At 34.2% G+C, this 23,229-nt stretch overlaps 1 protein-coding gene across 12 annotated transcripts in view; it reads left to right on the top strand.

The window, feature by feature from the left end:
• EPS8 (EGFR pathway substrate 8, signaling adaptor) overlaps nucleotides 1-23,229 on the top strand; it is a 166,466-nt gene that overhangs the window by 89,280 nt on the left and 53,957 nt on the right. For 5 of the 12 annotated variants that reach the window (XM_088798154.1, XM_074325976.2, XM_074325975.2 and 2 more), the window contains 3 exons: nucleotides 14,174-14,253; nucleotides 16,194-16,270; nucleotides 21,878-21,928. In XM_088798154.1, coding sequence (XP_088654280.1) covers nucleotides 14,195-14,253; nucleotides 16,194-16,270; nucleotides 21,878-21,928 — 187 coding nt within the window. In that variant the 5' untranslated portion in view covers nucleotides 14,174-14,194. Of the gene's footprint in view, nucleotides 1-3,688; nucleotides 3,735-14,173; nucleotides 14,254-16,193; nucleotides 16,271-21,877; nucleotides 21,929-23,229 lie in introns of those variants that run through there. The other 7 variants (XM_019744787.3, XM_074325977.2, XM_074325978.2 and 4 more) reach the window with 3 other exon arrangements.

Below are 23,229 nucleotides of genomic sequence, written 5' to 3'. Positions count from 1 at the left end.
CTGCTGCTCACCATCAGGACAGAATTGGAGAGTTAAGAAAGTACAGTTAGATGAGGATTTCATTTTCCACTTCATTTGGAGACAATAAGGAAGATGGCTGGTAATAAGAGAGGTCATGATGGGGAGTCAGGAGGAAGGAGATGTCTATTTTACAGTGTGGAAGGGGGTACCTCAGAGATTTGGGGGAGTAGAGTTGACATTTCTTGTTCTTTTCCTAGTGATGCTAAATATTTTCTGTTTTTAACTCTTCAACTAGTTCAAAATATTTCATACTAATTTTTTGTGATTGCTTTTAGAGCATTGTTTCCTTCTATCTTTTCTTCATAAGGCGATTCAAAACAAACATCTTAATTTGTAAAAAAAAAATATTTACGGGCATAATTTTTCATTCATTAATAAGTATTTATTGAGAACTCACTTCATGTTAGGAGCCATGCTTAGCACTTGGTATTCATTAAAATTATTTAGCCCCTGCCCTCAAGGAACTTACAGTCCTGTGTACAAACAAGAAAATAGGAAGTTACTACAGTATAATAAGTGCATCTTAGTGTTAGACTCACGTGTATGGGAACACATGAGGGAGGCATCTATCCTACTGTAGAGAAATCAGAGAGGGCCTTCCAAGACTGAGATCGAAAGTTTTAGTGGGTGCCGGTCAGATGAAGGTGACAGGGAAGTTTTTGGGTGATAAGATATTCCAGATAGATGATGTCACTTGAAGGCAAGAGCCTGCAAAATAGTTCAGTATGGCTGATGCAGTGTGCCTGTGTGAGCATGGGGAAGGGTTAGGGAGCGGGGTCTGTGAGGGAGTGGGGGAGGTGGCGAGAAGCCAGAGATGGTGGACAAGTAGCTGTATGTATAAAGGGCCAGATCACAAAAGAGTACTATGCTATGCTACTGAATTAGCTCTTATCTGGAGGGCAGTGGGGAACTTTGATGGGAATTAAGTAAAAGAATAATGAAAAATGTAAGTTTTAGAAGGGAGTCGTATTAGATTGATTCAGATTTTGTCTATAAGAACTTCTGAAATGATTCCAGTTTAGATCATCAAAAGACCATTTAAAATCCTGATACTTTTCATTAATAGATTTTTACTGCATACATAGCACAAATGTATGGAATTTAAAAACTACTTTAAGAAATAGGACCAAATATAAAAAAACGTATATTATCAGAAACAGTCATGTTTCTCTCTTGAAGCGTAGTGTGTTGAAACTATTAGAAAAAGTTGCTGGGTTTAAGTTATTCATTAAAAACTAAACAAGATTTTCTTAGGAAAAAACAGCACATGTTTTTAAGTTGATTTGTCGAAGTTCCTGAGAGAGTGTATTTCCCTCAGAAGTTGGAGGAAAATCATGTTTCTACCCCCAGTTTTCCCTGTCTCAGCTAGAGACCATTTCCCAGTTGCTTGGAGATGGGAACTGTGGGAATGGAAAGAAAGAAATGCAAATATAGTACTACCAGCCCTTGTGATAATTCCCTTTTCAAAGTTCCTCTTCCTTCTGACCTCAAATATTCTACTTTCCCAAACAAATCCATCTTAACTTCCCAAACAAAAATCCACACAATATGATCCAAGAGCATGCAAGTTTTTGGTGATTCTCCCATACCCCGGCTGATCCAAACACCTTTTTCCACTTATTAATTCACTATAGAAAGTTGTGTTTGCTCTGTGTCAATTCCAGGTGCTCAAGTCCAGGAATATTTCTTGGCAAAATAATGTTTTGGGGGGGCTTTATAAATTGATACTGGCCCAAATGTGCATGTGCTACTATAAAAAACATCCCATTTCTGTCCAAGTGGAATAGTAGTTTAGTTTTTCTCTAACTTCCCAATTCCTCATCAAATCCAGATTCTTGAACTTGAAGTATCTAAAGTTACCATTTATAGATTTTACTGTTTTATTTTTGTGATTTTTTTTCCTTATTCTCTCATGTTATTTTGTTTAAATTCAGACTGCTACCTGATATAGGATGAAAAGAACAACATTCTTATTCTGAACTATTTTTGCATAGATTTCTTTCCAACAGAGCACTGTTTCTGTGCATCAGTCTTGAAACATTGAAAGCACTTTGAAAAACAAAAAAGCATCGATTCTTTGTTTTAACGGTTTATGAGTAATCCTGGATTTTAAATGAGGAAATGCTGAAATAACGTTTTCAGAATGTATCTCTCAGTTCCACACTTTTTATAAGTTCATAGCTAGATTTGACTCATTCTGACTTTATATCCTTATATGTACTCCTTCTTCTTCTATGCAATTCACAGACTTGGAATCTTATATTTATTATTTTACTTATTTCACGTTTTCTCCCCCACTGTAAGCTCCATGAAGGTAGGAACCAGGTCTGTTTCGCTAGCTGTGCACTCCACATCTAGAGCTGCCCCATCTAGTATGGTAGCCATTAGCCATATGTGGCTATTCACATGTAAATATAAACTAACTTAAATTTAATAAAATTTCAGTTCCTCTGTGGCAGTAGCCACACTTCATGTAGTCAACACTTATGCTCAGCTGATGTTTTGAGTAATGATATAGTATTATAATATATTTTCATCATCGAAGGAAGTTTTTTTGGACAGTGCTCATCTAGAGCCCTGATGGACACATAATGGTTATATAGTAAATACTTGTCGAATGAGTGAATATTGATATTGGCTGGTACCAAGTAATAGTAAATGAATCTTGTTTGAATAATCATCTACAAAGGTCATTTTGGCTTTTAGTTCATCGGTTTCAACATATCCCCAACCAATTTCAAAATACTGGATTTATCGTTAGTTAAAGGAAAGTATACAATAGTGATTAAAAAGCAGGACTTGTGGTCAAATTTTAGCCATGGTAAGTAGGTGTCATGTCCAAGTTTCCTTTATTTATAACTTTTGTAAGTCCAAGATTGCTCATTAAAATGGGGATTATAAGCATGCATAACTTCATAAGGTGGTGAGAATTAAGTAAGATAATTCCCATAAAGTGTTTGGCATAGTGGCTAACACACTAAAATGCTTAGTAAATGAGCAGTATTTTTTCTTTTATAATGGTGAGCAGAGATGTCTAAATTTATCCCAGTCCTGGATGATTTCAGGGTTATGAACAACTTTACTGCTATTTTTTAAAACTTCCATTGTCATGATTTGGCAGACATTTTTCAAAGGTAGTACCATCCATGATTAAAGCTTATATTTACTGTCTTTTAAATATGAAATTTAATAGCCTTAATTAAAAAAATGTTTCCCCAGTGGACTTACTTTTTTCTTCTTTTAATTTCTATGACTATGTAAATATCTAACATCTTAAGAAAGAAAGTTTCGTTGTAGTTTTATAGGCAACCTGACTTTTAAGACTAATGTACAAATATCTCTGACTTTCGTTTTGCACTAATTCACAAAGAATTTTTTCCCAGCTATATTCACTTAAATGGGCTTCTCTTTGAGGGAAAAATATCTGTATAATTAAAATGAATTAATTGGTGGTTATTTACCTAAGGATTTATTTCAGATTCCATGTAGGTACTTAACTCTGTTGTGCATTTAAAGCTATGACTTCTAGAGAAACAAAGCATTTTTCATTAACAATAGTGCCAGATTTAGCTGGGGATATTGCCTTACTTTTACACACTGTAATGCCTTTTTTTGTTTTTTTTCCCCCTGGGATTTGAAAACAGCATTTGTTGTTATAATAACAACAGATAGTTAAACATTCACTACCAAAATATCAGCTGACTTCATGTAAGGTAAATTTCCTTCATTTTTTGTTACATTCACTCTGGTTGTTATGGTACTTTTGTTTTTAGTATAAACTTGTACTCATATTTCATCGTCCAACTTAACCTCTCAAGTTCGTATCAGAAGTGACTTGAATTTTTCTCCTGAGTTTTTCTTTAACAAATGTTTGTCAATGTTTAGACAATGAAAATATAGTACAGAAAAAGGCAGATTGAGCACATATATTTATTCTACTTCCTCCAAATAAGATGATAGTAAAGGGATTTTTAAAAATATAAAATGGGACTCTGGAAAACCCATGGATGATTGTAACTAACTTAGAGTCCTGAGAAGGTGAAACCTCAGCTGCAGAGAAAAACATTTTCACTTCAGAAAATAGAACATAATGAAATGAAAAACCAACAAACAAAATAACAAATTAGAAACTCAGTCCAAGAGGTCCCATTCTGAGCAATAGAATGTTTCAGAAAAAGAAAAAAAAAATTTTTAAATGTAGTGAAGAAACTATCAAAGAAATAACTCAAGAAAATTTCCTAGAATTTAAGGACAGTGAGTTTCAAATTTTAAAAGACCTATTGAGTTTCTAATACATTGAATTAAAAAAAAAAACACACCAAAAAAAACACCTATACCGATGCATTCCTGAAATTTCAGAACATCAGGGAAAAAATGATAAAGATCCCAAAACTCTAGAACCACAGAAAGAAAAAATTAAACCCTATACAAAAGATTGAGAAACAGAATGACACCTGACATCTCAGCAGCAACACCGAAGACAAGAACAATAGCTTCAAAATTCTGGGGCAAATATAATTTCCAATATAGAATTTAAAATCAAGACAAACTACTGATCATCTAGAGTAAACACATTTTCAGTCATGTAACACTTCAGAAATTACCTTTTTTATACTTTCTCAGGAAGTTCCTGAAGTATGTGCTCTTCTAAGATAAAAAAGTAAAAGAAAGAGGGAGACTTGGGATCCAGGAAACAAGGATCTAAGACAGGAGAGAGGTGGAAATAATGAGCAGGATAATGTTGCATTTGGAGACCTCTGTGAAAGCTGTGCAGGAGGCCTAGAGTCGTCAGTTCAGATCCTAACGGGACCAAGTATAGGGATCAGGGAGCGATGCCTGCAGAAAGATAAAAATGGTAGTGCTTCAATATATTGAAAGGAGGCTTCACTCCAGTGGAGAGTAAAGGGATGAAATTAATAAAGGGACATAGGAACACTAAGGGTTGAGGGTAAGACAGTTAGTAACTCTAAAGACAAAGGTTATACAAAAAAAGAAATGTAATCTTAGTACATATAAATAGCAATTACACAGATACAATAAGCAAACAATGATTTTTGGTCTAACAAAATTTGATATAAATGTAGCTTCATTTATCTCCAGCTTCACCCCTTGTTACTTTCTACCTCTTAAGTTATTCTTCAGTAACTGAACTGCTGGTGGTTTCCTAAATGTACCAACCTGTCTATTGTCTTTGCTATTGTCCTTTCTCTTCTGGCTTAGCTCATCCATCACACCAGAAGCCTGAAGGCTTTTATGAACGAATGCCCATCCCTTCCTAGCATGAGGTGCCAGCCTTGCATTCTGTTTTTCTACTTGCCACCTTATACTATAAATGAACCTTTTGATGTCTCCCTCCTGTTGTACTATACATTTCTATAGTTCCTTGTCTTGCCTTCTTTGGTTCAATCCTTTGAAGGAGATTTGATTCTTTAGACCTACCCTAATCTAGTTTACCTTGAACTTTATACTCTGCTGTTCTTATATTGCCTGTAATGTGCTCTTTTCCTAAATATGCATTTTATTTTTTTCCTAAAAATGGGAACATTGGAGGGTTTTCCAGGAAGGTTTTGTTAGTCCTAGGTCTTCTGTGAGTCAGGTGCCAAGGATTTCTTATTTTTATATCCAGCCAAATGTCGATAATTACAGGAATTGATTTAATTTTTTTTTGTTATGAGTATTCTTTGTTACATCACTTTCTAACCCCATATTAGGACTGCCTCTATTTTTAAACATAAATGAAAAATGGTATTTTGAAAGGAGTACATTTTTGTCTTTGTCAACAAAATGTTAAGTGGTTTAGAATAATAGGAATAAAGAGCAGTTAAAAATGATTGGAGAGTTTTACATTATCTGCCCAGTCGTGAACTTTCCTTGGGCTTATAAAGTTATACATGTTGAACGTGATACACTCTGATATCTAAAGCAGTACACAAAGTATTCTCTGAAAGCAAAACAGTTGCCCCCTGTAACCATTATGCTGGATCTGTAAAACCATATCTTGCCAAAGTAGACAAATTGAAACAATGAATAACTCTTGATAAGGTAGCATACCTCTGTGTCCTCTTATTAAAAGAACCAGTGTTTGGGGAGCATGGCAGATAGGAAGAAAGGAGGTTGAGAGGAGAAGTAGTATCTTTTTATAAAATATCTGAGGAACAGTTTGGGGTGATATAAGCATGGGTGTTATAATACAGTAGAAAGCTTTATTGAACCTTCATTTAAACAGAATTGCATTACTTAAAAAATTCCTGTACTGTTTAACAATTAAGCATTTTTACTTCTAATAACCTTAGGGAGCTATATTTATGATTCAGAAAAGTGGGATAAATTCAGTATGACAGATTTGGAAACTTGATCCTCTTAAGGAACTGTACTGAAAATGAAGAGTGAATCACCTGCAGTATTTTGTTTAAAGTCCTTTGCTCAAGGTAATACAGAAGGTAATTATGTGACAACAGGGTAGTTAAATATTAAAATGTTATAGCTCATCTGTGAGTTAGAGCTCTTCTCATTGTACCTGTAAGGTTTTATAACTTACTATTTTTAGAGGCCATTTAATACGTCATAATGAAATTTGAATTTAGAGTTTCGATTTCATTAAAGATAATTTTAGAACATATTTTATTGTCTTTCCACCTAGCTGTGTTAAGTCAGGCCTGGATAGCTCTTTATCTGTTTGACTTTGTATAATATGCTGAACTGTATTGATTTAGCATTTGGCATTCCTATGGAAAAAGGATATTTAGCAAAAAAATATGTATCATATGAGATCCTAATTTCCTTAGTGGCTTTTTTTTGCACCAGTCAATGACACAAAGTTTAATTTTGGAACTTTTTCACTAAGGTTCATAGAATATCTGTGAATACTAACCCCTCAAGGCTGATTTACAAAAAGTAGAGATTTGGAGAAAAAAAAAAATTACTGGGGAGTGGGGATGGGGTGGGGTATGTGGAATGGTTTCTCTACTTCTTATTCCAAAATGTTGTTCCCTGAAATGTCTTCAACTGAGAACTGAATTGGCAGAAGAAGTTGAACTTTTATTCTTATCCTGGAAGAAAATGCCAACAGCGAATATTCTACTCCTTCTGAGAATCTGTACTCAACAGCTTTTTGTTTCTGGGGTGGTTTGAACTTCTTAGATGAAGTTTACTTTTTAAAATTCGGATCATCTTTTGGTGGTGTTAAGCCAAGGTTTTTTGTTCAGGTCTGGAATCTCTCTCATGCCTTGATTTCTCCCTCTTTCCTCTCTCCCCCTCCCACTCCCCCATCCTCATACCCAGCACACAACCTAAGCTTAACTCAGATCTTGTCTGAACCACCTGAAAAAGGTGCTTTATAGGGGATGAATAATCAGAAGTTTCAGTTTAATGAATCTGAGCCCTTCTTTTTCTTTCAGTCTTTTCAGTTCAATTAAAAAACACAGAATAAATAAATAAATGTTTGCAAATATATAAATCTCCCATGCAGAACAATTCCAAATAATTTTTGCAGATACTCCCTCCTCAAGGAAGTGAAATATAACTCTTTATTCCGTAAGAGTGGGCTGCATATAATGACTTCCTTCCAAAGAGGCCTGTCTAGTGGCTGTGAAGGAAGTCATGTTATAGTGGAAAAACCTGACAAATGTGGCCTCAGTCAATGACCAAGGTTAGCATAACAATGGTACGTTATGCTAATTGCATGTGCTCTTGATACTATGTGATGAAAATGGCACATATTCTGGGGTCTTCCTCTCCAAAACCTGTATCTCCTGTCTAAATCAAGAAAAAACATCAGACAAACCCCAACTGAGAGACATCCTGTAGAATGTGAAAACACAGTACTCAAAAGCTGCGAAGGTCATTGTTACTGGTTGAATTTTGTCCCCTAAAATGATATGTTCAAGTGCAGTAATTCCCCGTCCCCGTACCTATGAACATGACCTGATGTGGGCGGGGGCTTTGCAGGTGAATCACGTGAAGATGAGGTCGTAAGATTGGGGTGGACCCTAATCGATTGACTAGTGTCCTTATAAGAAGAAGAAAATTTGAACACAGATATATACACAGAGGAGCCACATAAAGAGAGGCCAGACTGGAATGCTACATCCATAAGCCAAGGCAAGTCAAAGATGACTAGCAACTGTTAGAAGCTAGAGGAGCCAGAATGGATTCCTCCCCTACAGCCTTCAGACGGAGCTTAGCCCCGCTGACAGCTTGGTTTCGGACTGCTAGCCTCCAGAGCTGTGAGAGAATAAGTTTCTGTTGTTTTAAGTCACCCAGTTTGTGACAATTTGTCACAGCAGCCCTAGGAAACTAATAACAGTCATCCAAAGCAAGAAGGGTCTAAGAAATGGTCACAGTCTAGAGGAGCCTAATGAGACATGAGAACTACATGTAACGTAGTGTTGTGGATAGGATCCCGGAAAAGAAGAATACATTAGGTAAAAAAGACTAAGGAACTGTGAATAAAGTATTGACTTTCGTTAATAATAAAATATTGATGTTTGTTCACTATTTCACAACTGTACCATGTGAAATGTTAATGGTAAGGAAACAGGGCGTGGGGTAGAATTTTCTGTACTACCTTCACAACTGTTCTGTAAATCTAAAATGACTCAAAAATAAAAAAAAAAGTTTGTTTACGAAAAATTTTAAAAACCAGAATTTAGCCACAGTTTTAATTAGACCTCATGTGCAGGCGATGGAGTAAATGGCAGTCCCTTCGGGTGGTGGCAGTGGTGAGGAGGTCCCCAAACCTACTTCAGCTGATCAGTTACAGCACAGGAATCAAAAACTTCCACTGGTAAAACTTGTGCCCCTTTAAAAGTCAGTTTATTGTGGCAACCATAGAAGGCCATCAGTAAATCCACTGTTAATCATGGAAATAATACAGGCAGAAAAATGTACATTTTGATAAAAGGTTTTATTCAAGCCTGTATAGGCACGGTACTTGTAAGAAGGAAAACTCATACATCAATAAATATGTGGAGATTTTAGTTAAAATTCTATCTATTATATATGAAATTTAATGGAAACCTTGCTGAGATAAAGTTCAAGATCTGGTCCAACCACCGTATCTCCCCACACCCAACCCCAGTGTATGGTTCAGTGTGATGGGGGCACGGTAATAGAGAGAGGCTGTGAGACAGTTTCTTCTCTCTCTGAATTGTATTCCCTTTCCTACCATATTTTTATTGTTATTGAAAGATTGCAGGTAAATTGGAGGCTTACCTCCCCCTCCCCCTTTAATATGTAATTAATTATAATGGAAAACATGCATATGATCCAGGTAAATTTATGTTTATTACATGCCATTTACATGGGGTGAAACACTTAACGTGTCTGCTCTTATATTTAGAAAGTATCTCAACTATGATAAAAAATTAACCCATGAAAATAATACAAATCAATACTTAGATATTTAACCAGTGAAAAGTTATTACTCAAAGTTAAATTCAGCCAAACTAATGAACTTTCAATATTATAATTAAAAGCAGTTTTTAATATGTGGTATTTATTGACCTGATGACATTTTTTTTAACATTCTTCAATGAACATTATATGTACGAAGCAATAAAGCCATTCCACAAAATAGTGGCAGTATTGTTATTGTAATTTCTATAAAATAAATCCTCTTCCCTTCCAGTTTTATACTAGCATTTTTTAGTACCTTATTTTAAGAAAAAATGTTGACTGAAATAAAGAATATCATTGAAACACTCAAAGTGAAAGGAACTGAAAACTTGTAGAGTACAAAACGGTAAGACTAGTAGTATCACTTACTGGAAAGAAAAATGGATATAAGGCAACCAAGCCAAAGTCTGAATCCTGGTTCTAATTCTACCTTTTTGTGTAGGCACATTTTTTTAGGCAAATGACTTAATTTATTTGAGGCTGTCATCCCACCTACAAAATAGAGCTAATAACTACCTCAAAGAGTTGTTCTAAGCATGGAAGAGGAGAACAACAATTAGAGAACAACTCTAAGCAAGGACAGGTTTATAAAATGTCGTATGAAGTGGGGACTTGTTGAATTTTGTTTTCTTTTCCCTATTTTATGTGCCTGTGGTTATATCCAATACAAGAAACAGGACATTACTCTTCAGTCTTTCATGGCACTAGATGATTTTAAAAAGTCTCAGGATAACACCCAAACAACATCCAGTCTCTTTAGCTCAATTTCTTCATTTATAAAATGAGAGTGAAAGACACTACTTCATTCCAAAGTTAATGTGAGGATTAAATAAGATAATGGGTACAAAACACCACAATAACTTGGTACAGGGTAAATGGTCAATAAATTGCAGTTGTTCCGTTTAAAATTAGTGTATTTTCCCAAATCAGTACAATAGTAATAATGTTTCGAACTGAAATAGTACTTATTTGTCATGTATAACATACAAGTAGTGTAGGTGTGCTGATGGTACAATTACAGCAACAAGAATTGAAGGGAACTACTGAAACAGTAGTAATTACATATGGTCCTTCTCTGTATTAGGCCTTTGTGTGAAATCTCTCACAATATTGAACATATAATTGGTGCTAAAGTGTTTCTTTTGTTGGTTATTAAATTTTAGTAACAAATATTTTTCTTCAGCTAGTTGGTAAACCAACATCCTGATTTGAACATAGATTCTCCCCTAGCTTATGTTCTAACTTATGAACAACCTAAGAATTTTTTTGTAATTATAAAAAGGGGGAATGTAGACAATTATTTTAAGTGATGACAATGTATTGATTTAAAGGCATAAAATTTCTCTTCCTACATTGATATGAGCCTTGAGAAAATACTGTGTTTAACATTTTTGGTGTGCTTAACTTAGATCTTAATATTTTTTAATTTTTTCTTTGTAATTGCAAATTATATTGTTATTACAGTAATGTTACTGTAGAAATTAAGAGGAAAATTATAGTAACTATGACTTATAAAGTGTTTTCGTAAGGAAATTGATGCTCTATTTCAAATCTTTTGGAAGCTATTATGAGAATTTTACTGTACAGTTTTAGCAGAATTCAGTAGATAATTTAGTAGAGTTAACTAAATTTGTGAGTCCCTAAACTTAACATGATGAAGAAAAACTTTGTCTTAGTTTTGAAGTTGTTTGGTTTGACAATGAATAAAAATAAAAACACCTTATTTTTAAGTAAGAATTGATGATTCTTCTAGATTGTATATATGGTCTATGTAGGTATAAATTGGATGTGTCTTTTAGAAGCCTAAAGGAAAACAAACATAGGTAATTGTTTCTTTTGCAAGGTGTGCACTGTAATTGCTTTATTTAAATATTTGAAGACCTCTATATTGCTACATAAGCATCTGTGACAAGGGAAACTATCATTGCCAGATGTCAAAAGTATCTATATTTAAATTCAGTTAAGCAAATCAACATTTTTCTATTCCCTTTTCTAATGCTCTTTTATTCTGACAGATCACTGTTTTAAAAACACAAACCATGCATTTATTTGACTGTCACGAAGAATTAAACATGAAAAAGATGAAACTCTGTGGCTATCACTTTTCATTAAAACTGGCCACCGTGGTTTTAAAAGGCAAACCAGATCAAAATCAGTACAAACCGTGGCGTTTTAATTCTACAGGAACCAGCTTGTTTTGAAAGAGTTCTCCTCCCCCACTTCCTCGTCCTCCTTCACTTTGGAAGAATCTTGAAGGCCTATCTAATTTAATCATCCACTAGGCCTGTATGCTAGGAAGACCAAGGATTATCTCTATTTTACTGATGAGAAAATCGAGACAGGTTTATTTGACTTTCACAGGCTAGTTTGCGCCAGAAATAGAGTTCCAGACTTCTACTTGTGAATACCTGTGTCTTAACCATTGGCTCTAGATTCATGTTTTTTCCAGTTCTCTGTCCTGGCCAAACTTCTCAAAAGTGATAGTGATGTGCTCTATCTGGATTGCAGAGGTTTATGAGATCCAATTGTGAAATATTTAGGAACTTTGTAAGCTGCTATTAAACTTCTGATAGCTGGAAATGGGCCATGGTGGGAATATTAATACCATGGAAAGCAGTAAGCACTACAAATAAGAATTTCATTTTTTCCCCTAAGACTTTTACCTGTTTACAGTGGTTACCTGTATACTGCTATATAGACGTATAAATTGAAAAAGGAAAACAACAATAAACACAGAATATATCAATTCAATGTAAATTAATATAATTTTACAAATGCGTACTTATCTAGGATGAAGTTCAGTGTTCCTTTGTTCCGTAATTTGGAAATTTGCTTCTAAGCCTCAAATAAATATGGACAAAACTAGAGGGAAAGCTCGAATTAAATTTGAGTGTTTATAAATCCTAACTATTTTTTAAGATCTAGGTCAAGTTCCAGCCCTTGCAAAAATTATGGCAGTTGACATGGCTTTTCCCTCTTGTGAACATCTAGTGGGTTTCAGAAAGAGCCACGTACATTGAGACTGACTTACTATGTGTTTCATATGGGTTCATTTGTCTCCTTAATAATACAGTAAACTCTTTAAAGAGTGGGACATGCATTTTCCTTCCCTGTTTCTTTTTTTGAATAAATACGTAATAAACACCTATTGTATACCTGGTGCTATTCTTACTGCTTGAGAAAGAGCAATTATCAAACAAGTCTGTGCCCTTATGCAGCTTAGAGTCGGTAAAGAGTCAGGAATTGTGAAAAATTATAACTGTGGTAAGTACTTTGAAAAGTTATTCAGAGTGTTGAGAGTGTCTGAGAGTGGGTTTTCATCTATTCAGGGAGGTCAGTAAAAGTTTCTCTGAGGACACGCTGATTGAATTAAGATCCAAAGAATGAGAAAGAATTAATTTGAAGAGCTAGGTATTAATATCATTTCTTTATGCAGACTTTTTATACCCTCCCAATCTGAATTAAGTTCCCTTATTATATGGCCTCCATATAATAAGGAAATTTTTATTAGAAGGAATTTTATTAAAATTCCTTATGAAATAAAATTCCTTATGAAAAGGAATTTTTTCTTTTAAAGGTAGCAACAATTTTTAATTCTGTATTCATTCACTGAGTGTGTGTTTGCCCCACTAGACTACTGGCCCAAAGCTGGCACTACACCTTGTTAGTCCCAGTACCTACCATAGTACCTGACAGGCAATAGTCATGCAGTAGTTGTTAACGCTTCTATGCCCTTTGCCCTATAATAAATTTGGGATCTATCCCACATACTTCTCAGTTATTGAGAAGACACAGTAATATGATATATATGAAAGTCAGAAAAATAAGACAATATCCAAAATAGTTTAGTGCCACAGAATCCAGGGAACACCAAGGAGTGGATCAAAATAAATCAGGTGTGACAGTGCTATCTAGGAGAAAAAAGAAAGAAAAGGCAATAAGGAAATTTTATTGGCTTTGGCAATAAGGAAATTTTATTTATTATTCTTGTTTGAAGGAAATTTGTTCAATTTGTGAAACAAATTAAAAAATTACTTCTGAAGTTAAATATCTGGTATTAATTTTTAAAATAGTTTTATCGTGAAAAGTAAAAGTAATGTGTAAATGAGCATATCTTGAAAAAAAGATGTACCCAAGTGTGTATGTATAGGGTATTGTTCAACGTTCTTTGGAGAAAGGGAAAGAGGGAGTTGGGGAGGGAGGAAGGGAGGAAAGTAGGGAGGGAAGGAGAAAAGAAAACCAGAGGAAGGAAAAAAGACTGGAAGGAAACTGATAGGACTGTTAAATGGTTATCTTTAAATAATAGGACTCAGGGTGATGGTGATATTTTTCCCCTTTGTACTTTTATGTATTTTACACTTTTCTATATTTCTCAAGTTTTTAAATTGAATTAATCTATAACACATTTATAATGAAACAATAAACAAAGTACCATTTCATAAAACTGACAATTGATTCTGAGTTTGGCTGGATATAGAATCATGCCTGTATACTTAGAAGATTCAGAACTATGTTTTAGATTTTTTTTACTCTCCTAAGTTGGACAACAATATTAGTATATAAATGTCAAATGTCACTTGGATCTTTATTTATATGTCCATCTGTACTTTTTGTACCTGAGCTCTTTGAGGGTGGAGACCTTTATCTTTGTTTCTAGTGTTATCCTGTCAGTGACACATATTTACTGAATGAGTAACTTTGAGGTGTCTTCTTGACCCTTCTATTGTCTTCAATCTTTGTACCTTTCATTTTTTAGAACATATGAGTAAAAGACACGATGAATGGTCATATTTCTAATCATCCCAGTGGTTTTGGAATATATCCATCTCAAATGAAGTAAGTTGGAAGGTTAATATTTAATTTGTTCTTTTTTTTTGGATTTGATTTGGTGGTTTTGTTTTCTATTTTTAATGAAAATATTGGTTTTATTTCTTTATGTAATTCATTCCTCATTAACATTTAATTTCTTTGTAACACTAACATGTTATCATGAAAAGTTTACTATGTCTGGTAAGAAAAATATGGTTAAGTAATATCAACTCCAGTAATTTAATAGAATATGTTTTGTTCTGTTATTTTAAGTTATTACATAGTTGAGTATATACTCTGTTTCTGAGCTTTCAGTTTCCCTGGACCATTCTGTTAATGTTGTTCATAAAATATTGACATTTGAGAGAGTGAAGTGTCATCTAGTTCAGTCTATCAATATATTTACCATTATGTAAAACAAACAAAAAAGATCAGGCTCAGAAAACAGTCCCTTTGGCTCCAGGTATAACTGGAAATCACCATCCTGAGTTCAGTGGCCATTGCCTTACATATTATGATTAATATTGTTGTTATTTTATATTTTTACATTGGCCATTGTGGTATATAGTTCACTCATCATTTTTCAGAACCAGTTATTCACATTGTAAAGAGTAATGCTTTCCCCTTTTCTTTTTACAAAGATTATTGCTAATCTCTTTAGTGTTGGTCAGTGAAAGACTCCCATAAGGGGAGTATGTCAGGTGCCATCTTTACCTTGTCCATCTATTATTCAAGTCAGAAAGTTTGGCCACATCCTCGATTTTTTTTCTTTTTCTTACAACAAATGTCCATTTAATCATGAATTTATAACAATACCCTCTATTAAAGAACTCTTGTTTCTATCCCTTTCTTCTATTCTTGCTGTTTATGGCCCTATTTATGGACTTCGTCTCCTACCTAAATTTCTATGGCACCTTTCTCTCTGGTTACCTTGCCATTAGTTTCTGGATTATCTTCTTTAAAATTTTTTTTTAGATCATGTCACTTTGTTGTATAAACATTTATTGTACCTAAAGAATAAAAAAATAATTCTTGAGCCCTCTATTTGCCTCTTCTTTTTCTCAAGCCATTTATCTGTGCTAGGTACATTACATTAGATGTATTTTCCCTCAGACACCATGCTAGTTCTTGAGCCGGTTCCATGTGTCTTTTCCTCCCTTAATTCTCCACTTGTTTGAAGAGCTTCTTTCCTTTTCTTTACTTTCTACTTAAATGTCACCTTGGCTGTAAATTCTTGGACAATCTGATAAAAAGTTAGCCATTCTTTGAGCCTCCATATTATAGCTATTAGTTGTACCTACACTCTAATATATTAGTATCACAGTCTATTATAACTATTTTACTTGTTTTATTAACAGTACCCTGTTCCCCCCAACCCCCTACTACTTATTCTTCCAGGTTTTCAGGTTTAATAAATGTTTACTGAATAGATGAAAAAAATTTTAAAAATTCAAATATGTTTAGTTCACATAATATATTAGTAACTGGACACTAGATATAAGGTAAAGCTGATCAAATTTAATGATAAAGTGTTATTTTGGTTAACTGCATTTTAAATATTTGTGAAAATTCAAGCTATATTCCATTATAGTTTGAATCATTGAGAACTTTTTATAGCAGAAACACTGCTCTGAACTCAATTCTATATGGCAAACTTAAACTCTTCTATGATACTTTCAACTTTGGTGAATCTTATTGTGTATGGCTCTGACTTAGCATTTGAGAGGCGGCTGTGGTTTGTGCCAAGCTGGGTCCTCGTTCAGGTAGTGTGGTTTATAGTCTATTTCCTGACCGCTCACCAGAAGAGGATTTGGTTCATTTTAACAAATCTAGTTAGTATAAATTCAGTATGTCTGTTTAAATAAAGCACATGGTGAGTGTGATGCTTTGGAATTTCTATTTTCAGTTTTGAATTTTTATTGCTTACTTTGGACTTTAACTCAACACAATGACCATTTTTATTGCAGTGGCTACGGATCATCACCTACCTTTTCCCAGATGGACAGAGAACACAGTTCAAAAACAAGTGCGAAGGCCCTTTATGGTATGTTTGTTTATTAATGGGACTATAATTCTATGTCTAACCTCTTTTTTTGCTTTACAAATTACATTTTCAGAGTCATAGTTTGAACCCATGCCTTGTTTTATATTCTTTGGAATGAAATAGTGATAGATAAGAATTATTTGGTTAACATTCGGAATATTTAGCCTCTGCATAGTTTTTTTCTTTTTGTAACTAGAAAAAGTTTGTGAAGGAGAGATTTGTAATGTAGTTTATTTTGTCACAATGTATACATTTTCTTTAAAATTTCTTCTTTTACAATCATTACACTTGTGGGATAAATCTTTCAAGAATGAATTGTCTTTATGGGTGGTATATTAACTTCTTTGGGGTGTGAGGACCGTGTGTAGTGTATTGGAACATGAGTTCACAGTAACGGCCACTGTGTTTTACACACTAACCACAGGCTAGGTACTGTATCAAGAGTTTCATGCAGCTTGTCTTTTTCATGAAGAACTCTTGTCAGATCTGATACCGTAATATCAGGAACATGCTCAGAGAGGCAGCGTTGGTTTTGGATGCCAAGCAGTCTATGGCTGAGTCATGACAGTTTACCAAAGGGCCGCCGTTTTGAGCAAATTATTTAACCTATTGGCCCTGGTTTCCTCATCTATAAAAGAGAAATTGATAATATAGTGATAAGTTTATGAGAAAATTGAAGTAATGTGCTTATCATGGTCGAGGGGCCTGGGTATAGGAGAGTCACTTTTAATCCTGGGTCCTCAGCTAAATCATAGTTAATATTTTGATGTTGCATACAAATGATGTGATACATCTAATCACAGTGATACTTTGATAGGATCAAGAGGTAATCTTCATCAGATATTTTTAAGCTTATAGCCCACACATTTTTTATAAACCTATAATTGTATATTGAATAATGTGATGATAATAAATTTGCTTCTTTTGGACGTGTATTAATTTAATTTATTCAAGGAAAAACAGTTAAAATATGCTGCAGTTTCAGTAACCCTGTCTTGTCATTGCTTCATTATTATACAAAGGATTTAGAAGCTAGTGTGTGAGAGGCTCTGCATCATTATAGTCCCTGACAACATAACACTCGCTTAGGAAAATAAATATTAATTTCTTTCTTCTCCACTTATGACAGTAACATATCATTTGGCTACGGTTATCTGGGAATTTAAAATTTTACATTTTTTTCTGGCTAGGCTGTTTGTCAGAGTCTTTAGACGCTAAAACTTAAAATTGTTTTTAAGAGAAATACTTGCAACGTGTGTTACGCATTCCTTCCCATCAGCGTGTGCAGCCTGTAATCTCGTGTCAGTGACTCACAGGTCACAGGTGCTCACTAACTTGTGGACAGACTGTGATGTGCTCAAAGGCCATTCTCCTCACCTTTACACCAAATGCAGCATCTTTTCACGTCTGAGTATTTGGGGCTGCTTTTTCCGTGCGGCTGGGCCGCAAGCCTGTCACTTTTCCCTCTTGTCAACATGCCTGCTTGTAGCATTGCTTCTGATGTGCACGGGCCAACTAGATAGAAAATCTTGTCAGTAAATAGATTCTGAGTGGGGGAAATTGAGAGTCTGTATAGTAAGAGCCTTTCCATTAAAATGGGCAAATTTTGATGTATAAACATTGTGGAATGTCTATTGCCATTCAGAGGACTTATTTAAGTATGGATTCTTGGCTGTGTTCTGAAAGGATGAATTTTCCAGAAAAGTAACTTCTCTTTAAATTAGATAGTGCTGAATTTGGAATATGACCATTTGCCATAAATAATCAGCTATTTAAATCATAATCACCAAAAACTCAAGTATCGCAGAATTACCAATTAATGGTACTTCGTTGCCATTACCAACATTTATAGTAATTTTGAGATTTGTGTTGTTGGGAGGCCAAGTAATAATGGATAAGTATGGCTGACAGAATCTATCTCAAGAATGATTTAGCTTTAAGTATGAACTTTTTTGTGATATTAGCAAGTAAGAAAATACGTTTGTGTTTTTTTTCCTGCTTTTCTTTATTCTTCTCAGGGAGGTATTAGTAAGAATTGAGTATAAGTAATGTATAAACTGCAGTCAATTTCTGTATAATTGACTTGCTTATAAACTTTACTGTATTTTTACAGTGTTTGACTCACCTTTCTCATAGCAATACTCCTGAGTATACCACTTTTCTTACCAGGTATTACCCCAGATATTTTTCTTTTTATACCTATCTTTCTGTCTCTTTCTGTTCCTATCTCCTGTTCTTGGTTTAGAGAGAGTCTGTTTTATTGTCATAATTGAAGCCCAAGCAATCTCTTACAGATTTAAGTGACTTTTGAGAGTTAAAAACCCATTTCTCTTTTCTCTATCCTCATTATTCACAATATGCATTTTACTCATTGTACATGAAGAAAACATTTGAACATATTTTGTAAACAAAAGTTTGGGGAAAATTCTTAAGAAGTAAATAGCCCAGAATTATATATTATCAAGAAGTTGGGCAATTGGTAGAGTGAAAATTCAGCTTCGTAGAATGTGCCAAAGCATGCAACTCAAAAGGATTGCTTGGCAATTTTCCCAATTTATCTGAAAATTTTAAAGCTTCTTTTTTCCTTATGGGATAAGCTATTTTAACAATTTGTTAAATAGGCAAATAAAATTAATTCTTAAATAATGTAATTTTGTAAAAATGACCTTATTTGTTTTTAGCAACAGTATCAAGCTATGATTAGAGTTGCCTAGATAACATTATTCCTAGATGACAAAACATAATTATTACTCAGTACTCCTTACTGATTGCCATTAAGTACCTCTCCTGTATCGAAATGATACACTAAGATAGTGGGAAAGGAATTCTCCTTTACTGGTTGAAAGTTTTTAAATGTCAAGTAATATGAGCTGTTGCCCATTGTTTTATTTAGAGAGAAATACTCAGCAGCTGCTTTTATGTTACATTCTTTTAAATTACCAAATCCTTACATTCTAAGCAGCACTTTGCTGTTTCAGAGAAAGAGAAAATAAAAATATTCTCAGTATTAGCTGTTTCAAATTTTGCTGTAGTATGAATAAACGGAAATACAGGCAAAAGGGAATTAAGTTTAAATACTGAGTCATGCATATTATCAGTTATAATTGTACTAATTGAAAAGTTAAATTAAACTTTCTTTTTAAGACCATTTTTTAGAACAGTTTTAGATTCACAGAAAAATTGAGGGGAAGGTGTATAGATTTCCCATATATCCCCCTGCTTATTATACACAACTTCCTTCACTGTCAACAGCCCCCACCAGAGTTATACATTTGTTACAACTGATGAATCTACATTGATGTATCATAATCACCCAGAGTCCATTGAAAACTAAATTTAATGTTCCTGATATGAAAGTTGAGTATCAGTTGTAGCAGCATTATCAACTCAATAATGTTTTAAATGATATGTAAAGACTTGGCGTCTTTGGTTACTGAATTTACCTAATTTGTCTGTTTGGGTTTATATATTCTGGTCCATTGGATAAAGCTATTAGGAAAAATAGTAAAACATAACCAGTGGTACTACAATCAAGTAAAGTTTGTTCCTAGTTCAAATTGATTAGCAGGGGTGAGGAGATTTATATCTACAGAGAGAAAGAGAGACAGACTGAGACTTGCTCTTACACATATTGGGGGTTGAAAGCTTTATAATATTAGAAACTCAAAATTCTACTGAGAAATTTTCCAGTTATTTTTGTTTTGTTTTGTTTTTAAAAAAGACCTTTTATTTATTTATTTTTTTATTTGGGGAAGGGAAACAGGACTTTATTGGGGAACAGTGTGTACTTCCAGGACTTTTTCCAAGTCAAGTTGTTGTCCTTTCAGTCTTAGTTGTGGAGGGTGCTGTTCAGCTTCAAGTTGTTGTTCTTTCAGTCTTAGTTGTGGAGGGTGCAGCTTAGCTCCAGGTCCAGTTGTCATTGTTAGTTGCAGGGGGTGCAGCCCACCATCCCTTGTGGGAGTCAAACCGGTAATCTTGTGGTTGAGAGGACGCGCTCCAACCAACTGAACCATCCAGGAGCTCAGCGGCAGCTCAGCTCAAGGTGCCGTGTTCAATCTTAGTTGCAGGGGGCAGAGCCCACCATTCCTTGCGGGAGTCCAGGAATCGAACCTGCAACCTTGTGGTTGAGAACCCACGCTCCAACCAACTGAGCCATCTGCTACTAGCCCATGTGAGAATCGAACCAGCAGCCTTTGGCGCTAGGAGCACGGAGCTCCAACTGCATGACCCACTGGGCCGGCCCTATCCAGTTATTATTTAATGCACTAATTGACTATAATTTACACAATAAATTTATAGAGAATACTTTAAATTTAAAGACATAAGATATAGTATTAATAGATGAGTTGTCATCTGCAGATTCTGAAGCAGTTGTTTTCAACCCCGGCTACACGTAAGAGTTCCTGGGAGCTTTTAGAAACCGCAGTGCCCAGATTGCACCCTAGACCAATTACATTAGGATCGCTAGAGGGTGGGACCTTGGCAGTATGTTTTAGTTTATTCTAATGTGCAGCCGGGCTTGAGAATCATTGTTAGAGAAGCTTTATACTGAGTATCATCGAGATGTTACTTAGGTTTTTCACACTGTTTTAAGGCTTTTGGTGAGATTTTTCACCTTAGGAACATAATTACTATTTAACAACTGTACTTGAGAGTACATATGATTCTCATAAAAAGGAAATGTACTATAATTGCTGTTTAGGAGCCGTCTTTCAAAATTTCCTATTAAAATGTTAATATTAACCTTAATTTATTCATTGACTTAAATCACTGGAACTACTCATTTATTTATAAATCCACTTTATGGCCTTTCTACATCTTTAGGATCTTTAAAAGGTAATTTCTCATAACACATACATCTTATTTATTGGGTAACATTAGAGAGAAAGCAGCTTGTGAATTCCTAAAAATGAATTCCTAATTTGGAATATTAGAAATGACACCATATCTTCTAGGCAATCATAGTATTCAGTTACCATCATACTATTTACAAATACTATCAAATAGTGTTTTCTATTTCTGTAAAGTATGTTTCTCAGGGATTGCAAAACTATGTTAAGAAATTTGGGGGAACTCATTCTTACTACTTTATAATGAGAATATTTAGTTACAAAACAGATGGTATTTTGACTTTAAGCTGTGTTTGCCTATGACTTATCTGAAAGACAGTTGAGCATTTGAACATCCTAGGGCTGCCATGTCATATTTGGGTACAACAGCAACCATTGCCATTTCTTTTGCTGTTCCCAGGTCATACCAAAGGACACAGAACTACCCTCATGTTGTGAGTCTGCCATAGAGGGTTGTCTAGAAGATGACAAACCAGTGATGCTGAAATAGTGATTATTTCTAAAAGTATTTTTGTCAGCTATGTCCCTGAGTTAAATATTGTATTTCAAACATTACAGTGGTTTCCCCAACAACGTTATCCATTTGTTAATATCTCACATTGATTAATCCTTAACTAATAATCAGAAAAATCATACTTGTTCACTGTTTTAAATATGTAGAATACAGTCATGTGAGTGAAGGTTATGTTTTGTCATATTGTAACAGAAAATTTAAGGTGAAACCAGATCTTTCTTTTTGATCAAATTATCTTGGTAGGACCAGATGGATCATACTTCTTCAGGTCATCATCCAAACAAAAAAAGAAAGGTAGCAGATACTGAATTTTGTAGTGTGTGTGTGTGTGTTTATTAAGTAATTTTAATGCTGCAAAAGCAAAAATAGAATATATTGGAATAATATCAGAGTGATGTAATATAAGGCATGTGGATATTTTCATCTAAGTTTTAAGGTAAATATAAATGAAAAGATAATTACTTTTATATGCATTATGAAATAAAAATGATCAAAGTTCTTAAAAAATTCTACATGTTACCATTCTGAGCCTGTATATGTGCTTTATAAATTTGTACTTGTTTTTCTTTTATGTTCAGTATAACTTTCAGCTTTTGCTGTTGTAGGAGGATCTACAGGTTTCTATATAACTGAAAGAAGCACGTTTATGTTTGGAAACAAATGGTTATTAGGAAATCTAAGGAGTGTGTGTGTGTGTGTGTGTGTGTGTGTGTGTGTACGCGCGACAGAGAGAGAGAGACTGATAGAGAGACTGAGAGAGTGAGAATTTTAGTAATCTTGCAGTTTGATCTTGTTTAACCCTTTTATTTCACAATAAGGGTGCTGAGGCCCAGAGTTAAGTGTCTTGCCCAAATTTAGTCTCCTATTTAGAGACAGAGCTAAAGCTAGAATAAAAAATCTTCTGGTTCCCACTTACAATTCTTTTTCATCATAGCATTCTGCTTTAGAAGAAATAGGGCAACTGTGAATTTCCAAATAAGCAATTTGCTTGATTAGAAGGTAGTAACAAATGCAAAATATTGCCTCCACATATTTTATATTTTATTTTGTTTTTGCAGCATTTTATAAAAGAAAATTAAAGGTTCATTTTTGCTTTAAAATAGTTTGGTCGAGTAACTTTTTACCTAACTTTCTTATTTTTTCTAACAGCTTACATCTGCAATTCTGAGTATCACAGTTGTATGTTTTGTAGCTGTGTGAAAATGGTTAAAGTTTAATGGAAAAGAAAACTCATAATTCAATATGATTGAAAGATATTTTGAATCTCCTCTAACATTCTCCATAGTTTGGATGTTGTAAAAGGAGATGTTTCTTGCAGTGCCTATTCTTTTAATGATGTAGTCTAACTCATATCATACAGTATCTATGACAGTATTTATAATTCTGTTTTGTTCACAATATACTAAAAGATGAAATTTACAAGCCAGTTTTTTGTTTTTTTTTTGTCTTTTTCCCAAACAGTAGGTCCCTGATTAATAAAGCCTTTAGACAAAATACCTTTTTATCTTACAACATTAATAATAATCTTGTTAACCTTTCAGATTGTGAAAATTTATATTGGGTCAAATTGTTCTTGCATTTCTTTTAAGCTTTCT

This window comes from Rhinolophus sinicus, chromosome 1 (genome assembly GCF_057876585.1).
Source record: "Rhinolophus sinicus isolate RSI-liver-muscle chromosome 1, RSI-T2T, whole genome shotgun sequence".
In the NCBI taxonomy this organism is placed as follows: Eukaryota; Metazoa; Chordata; class Mammalia; order Chiroptera; family Rhinolophidae; genus Rhinolophus; species Rhinolophus sinicus.
This window is presented reverse-complemented; position numbering and strand designations above follow the sequence as displayed.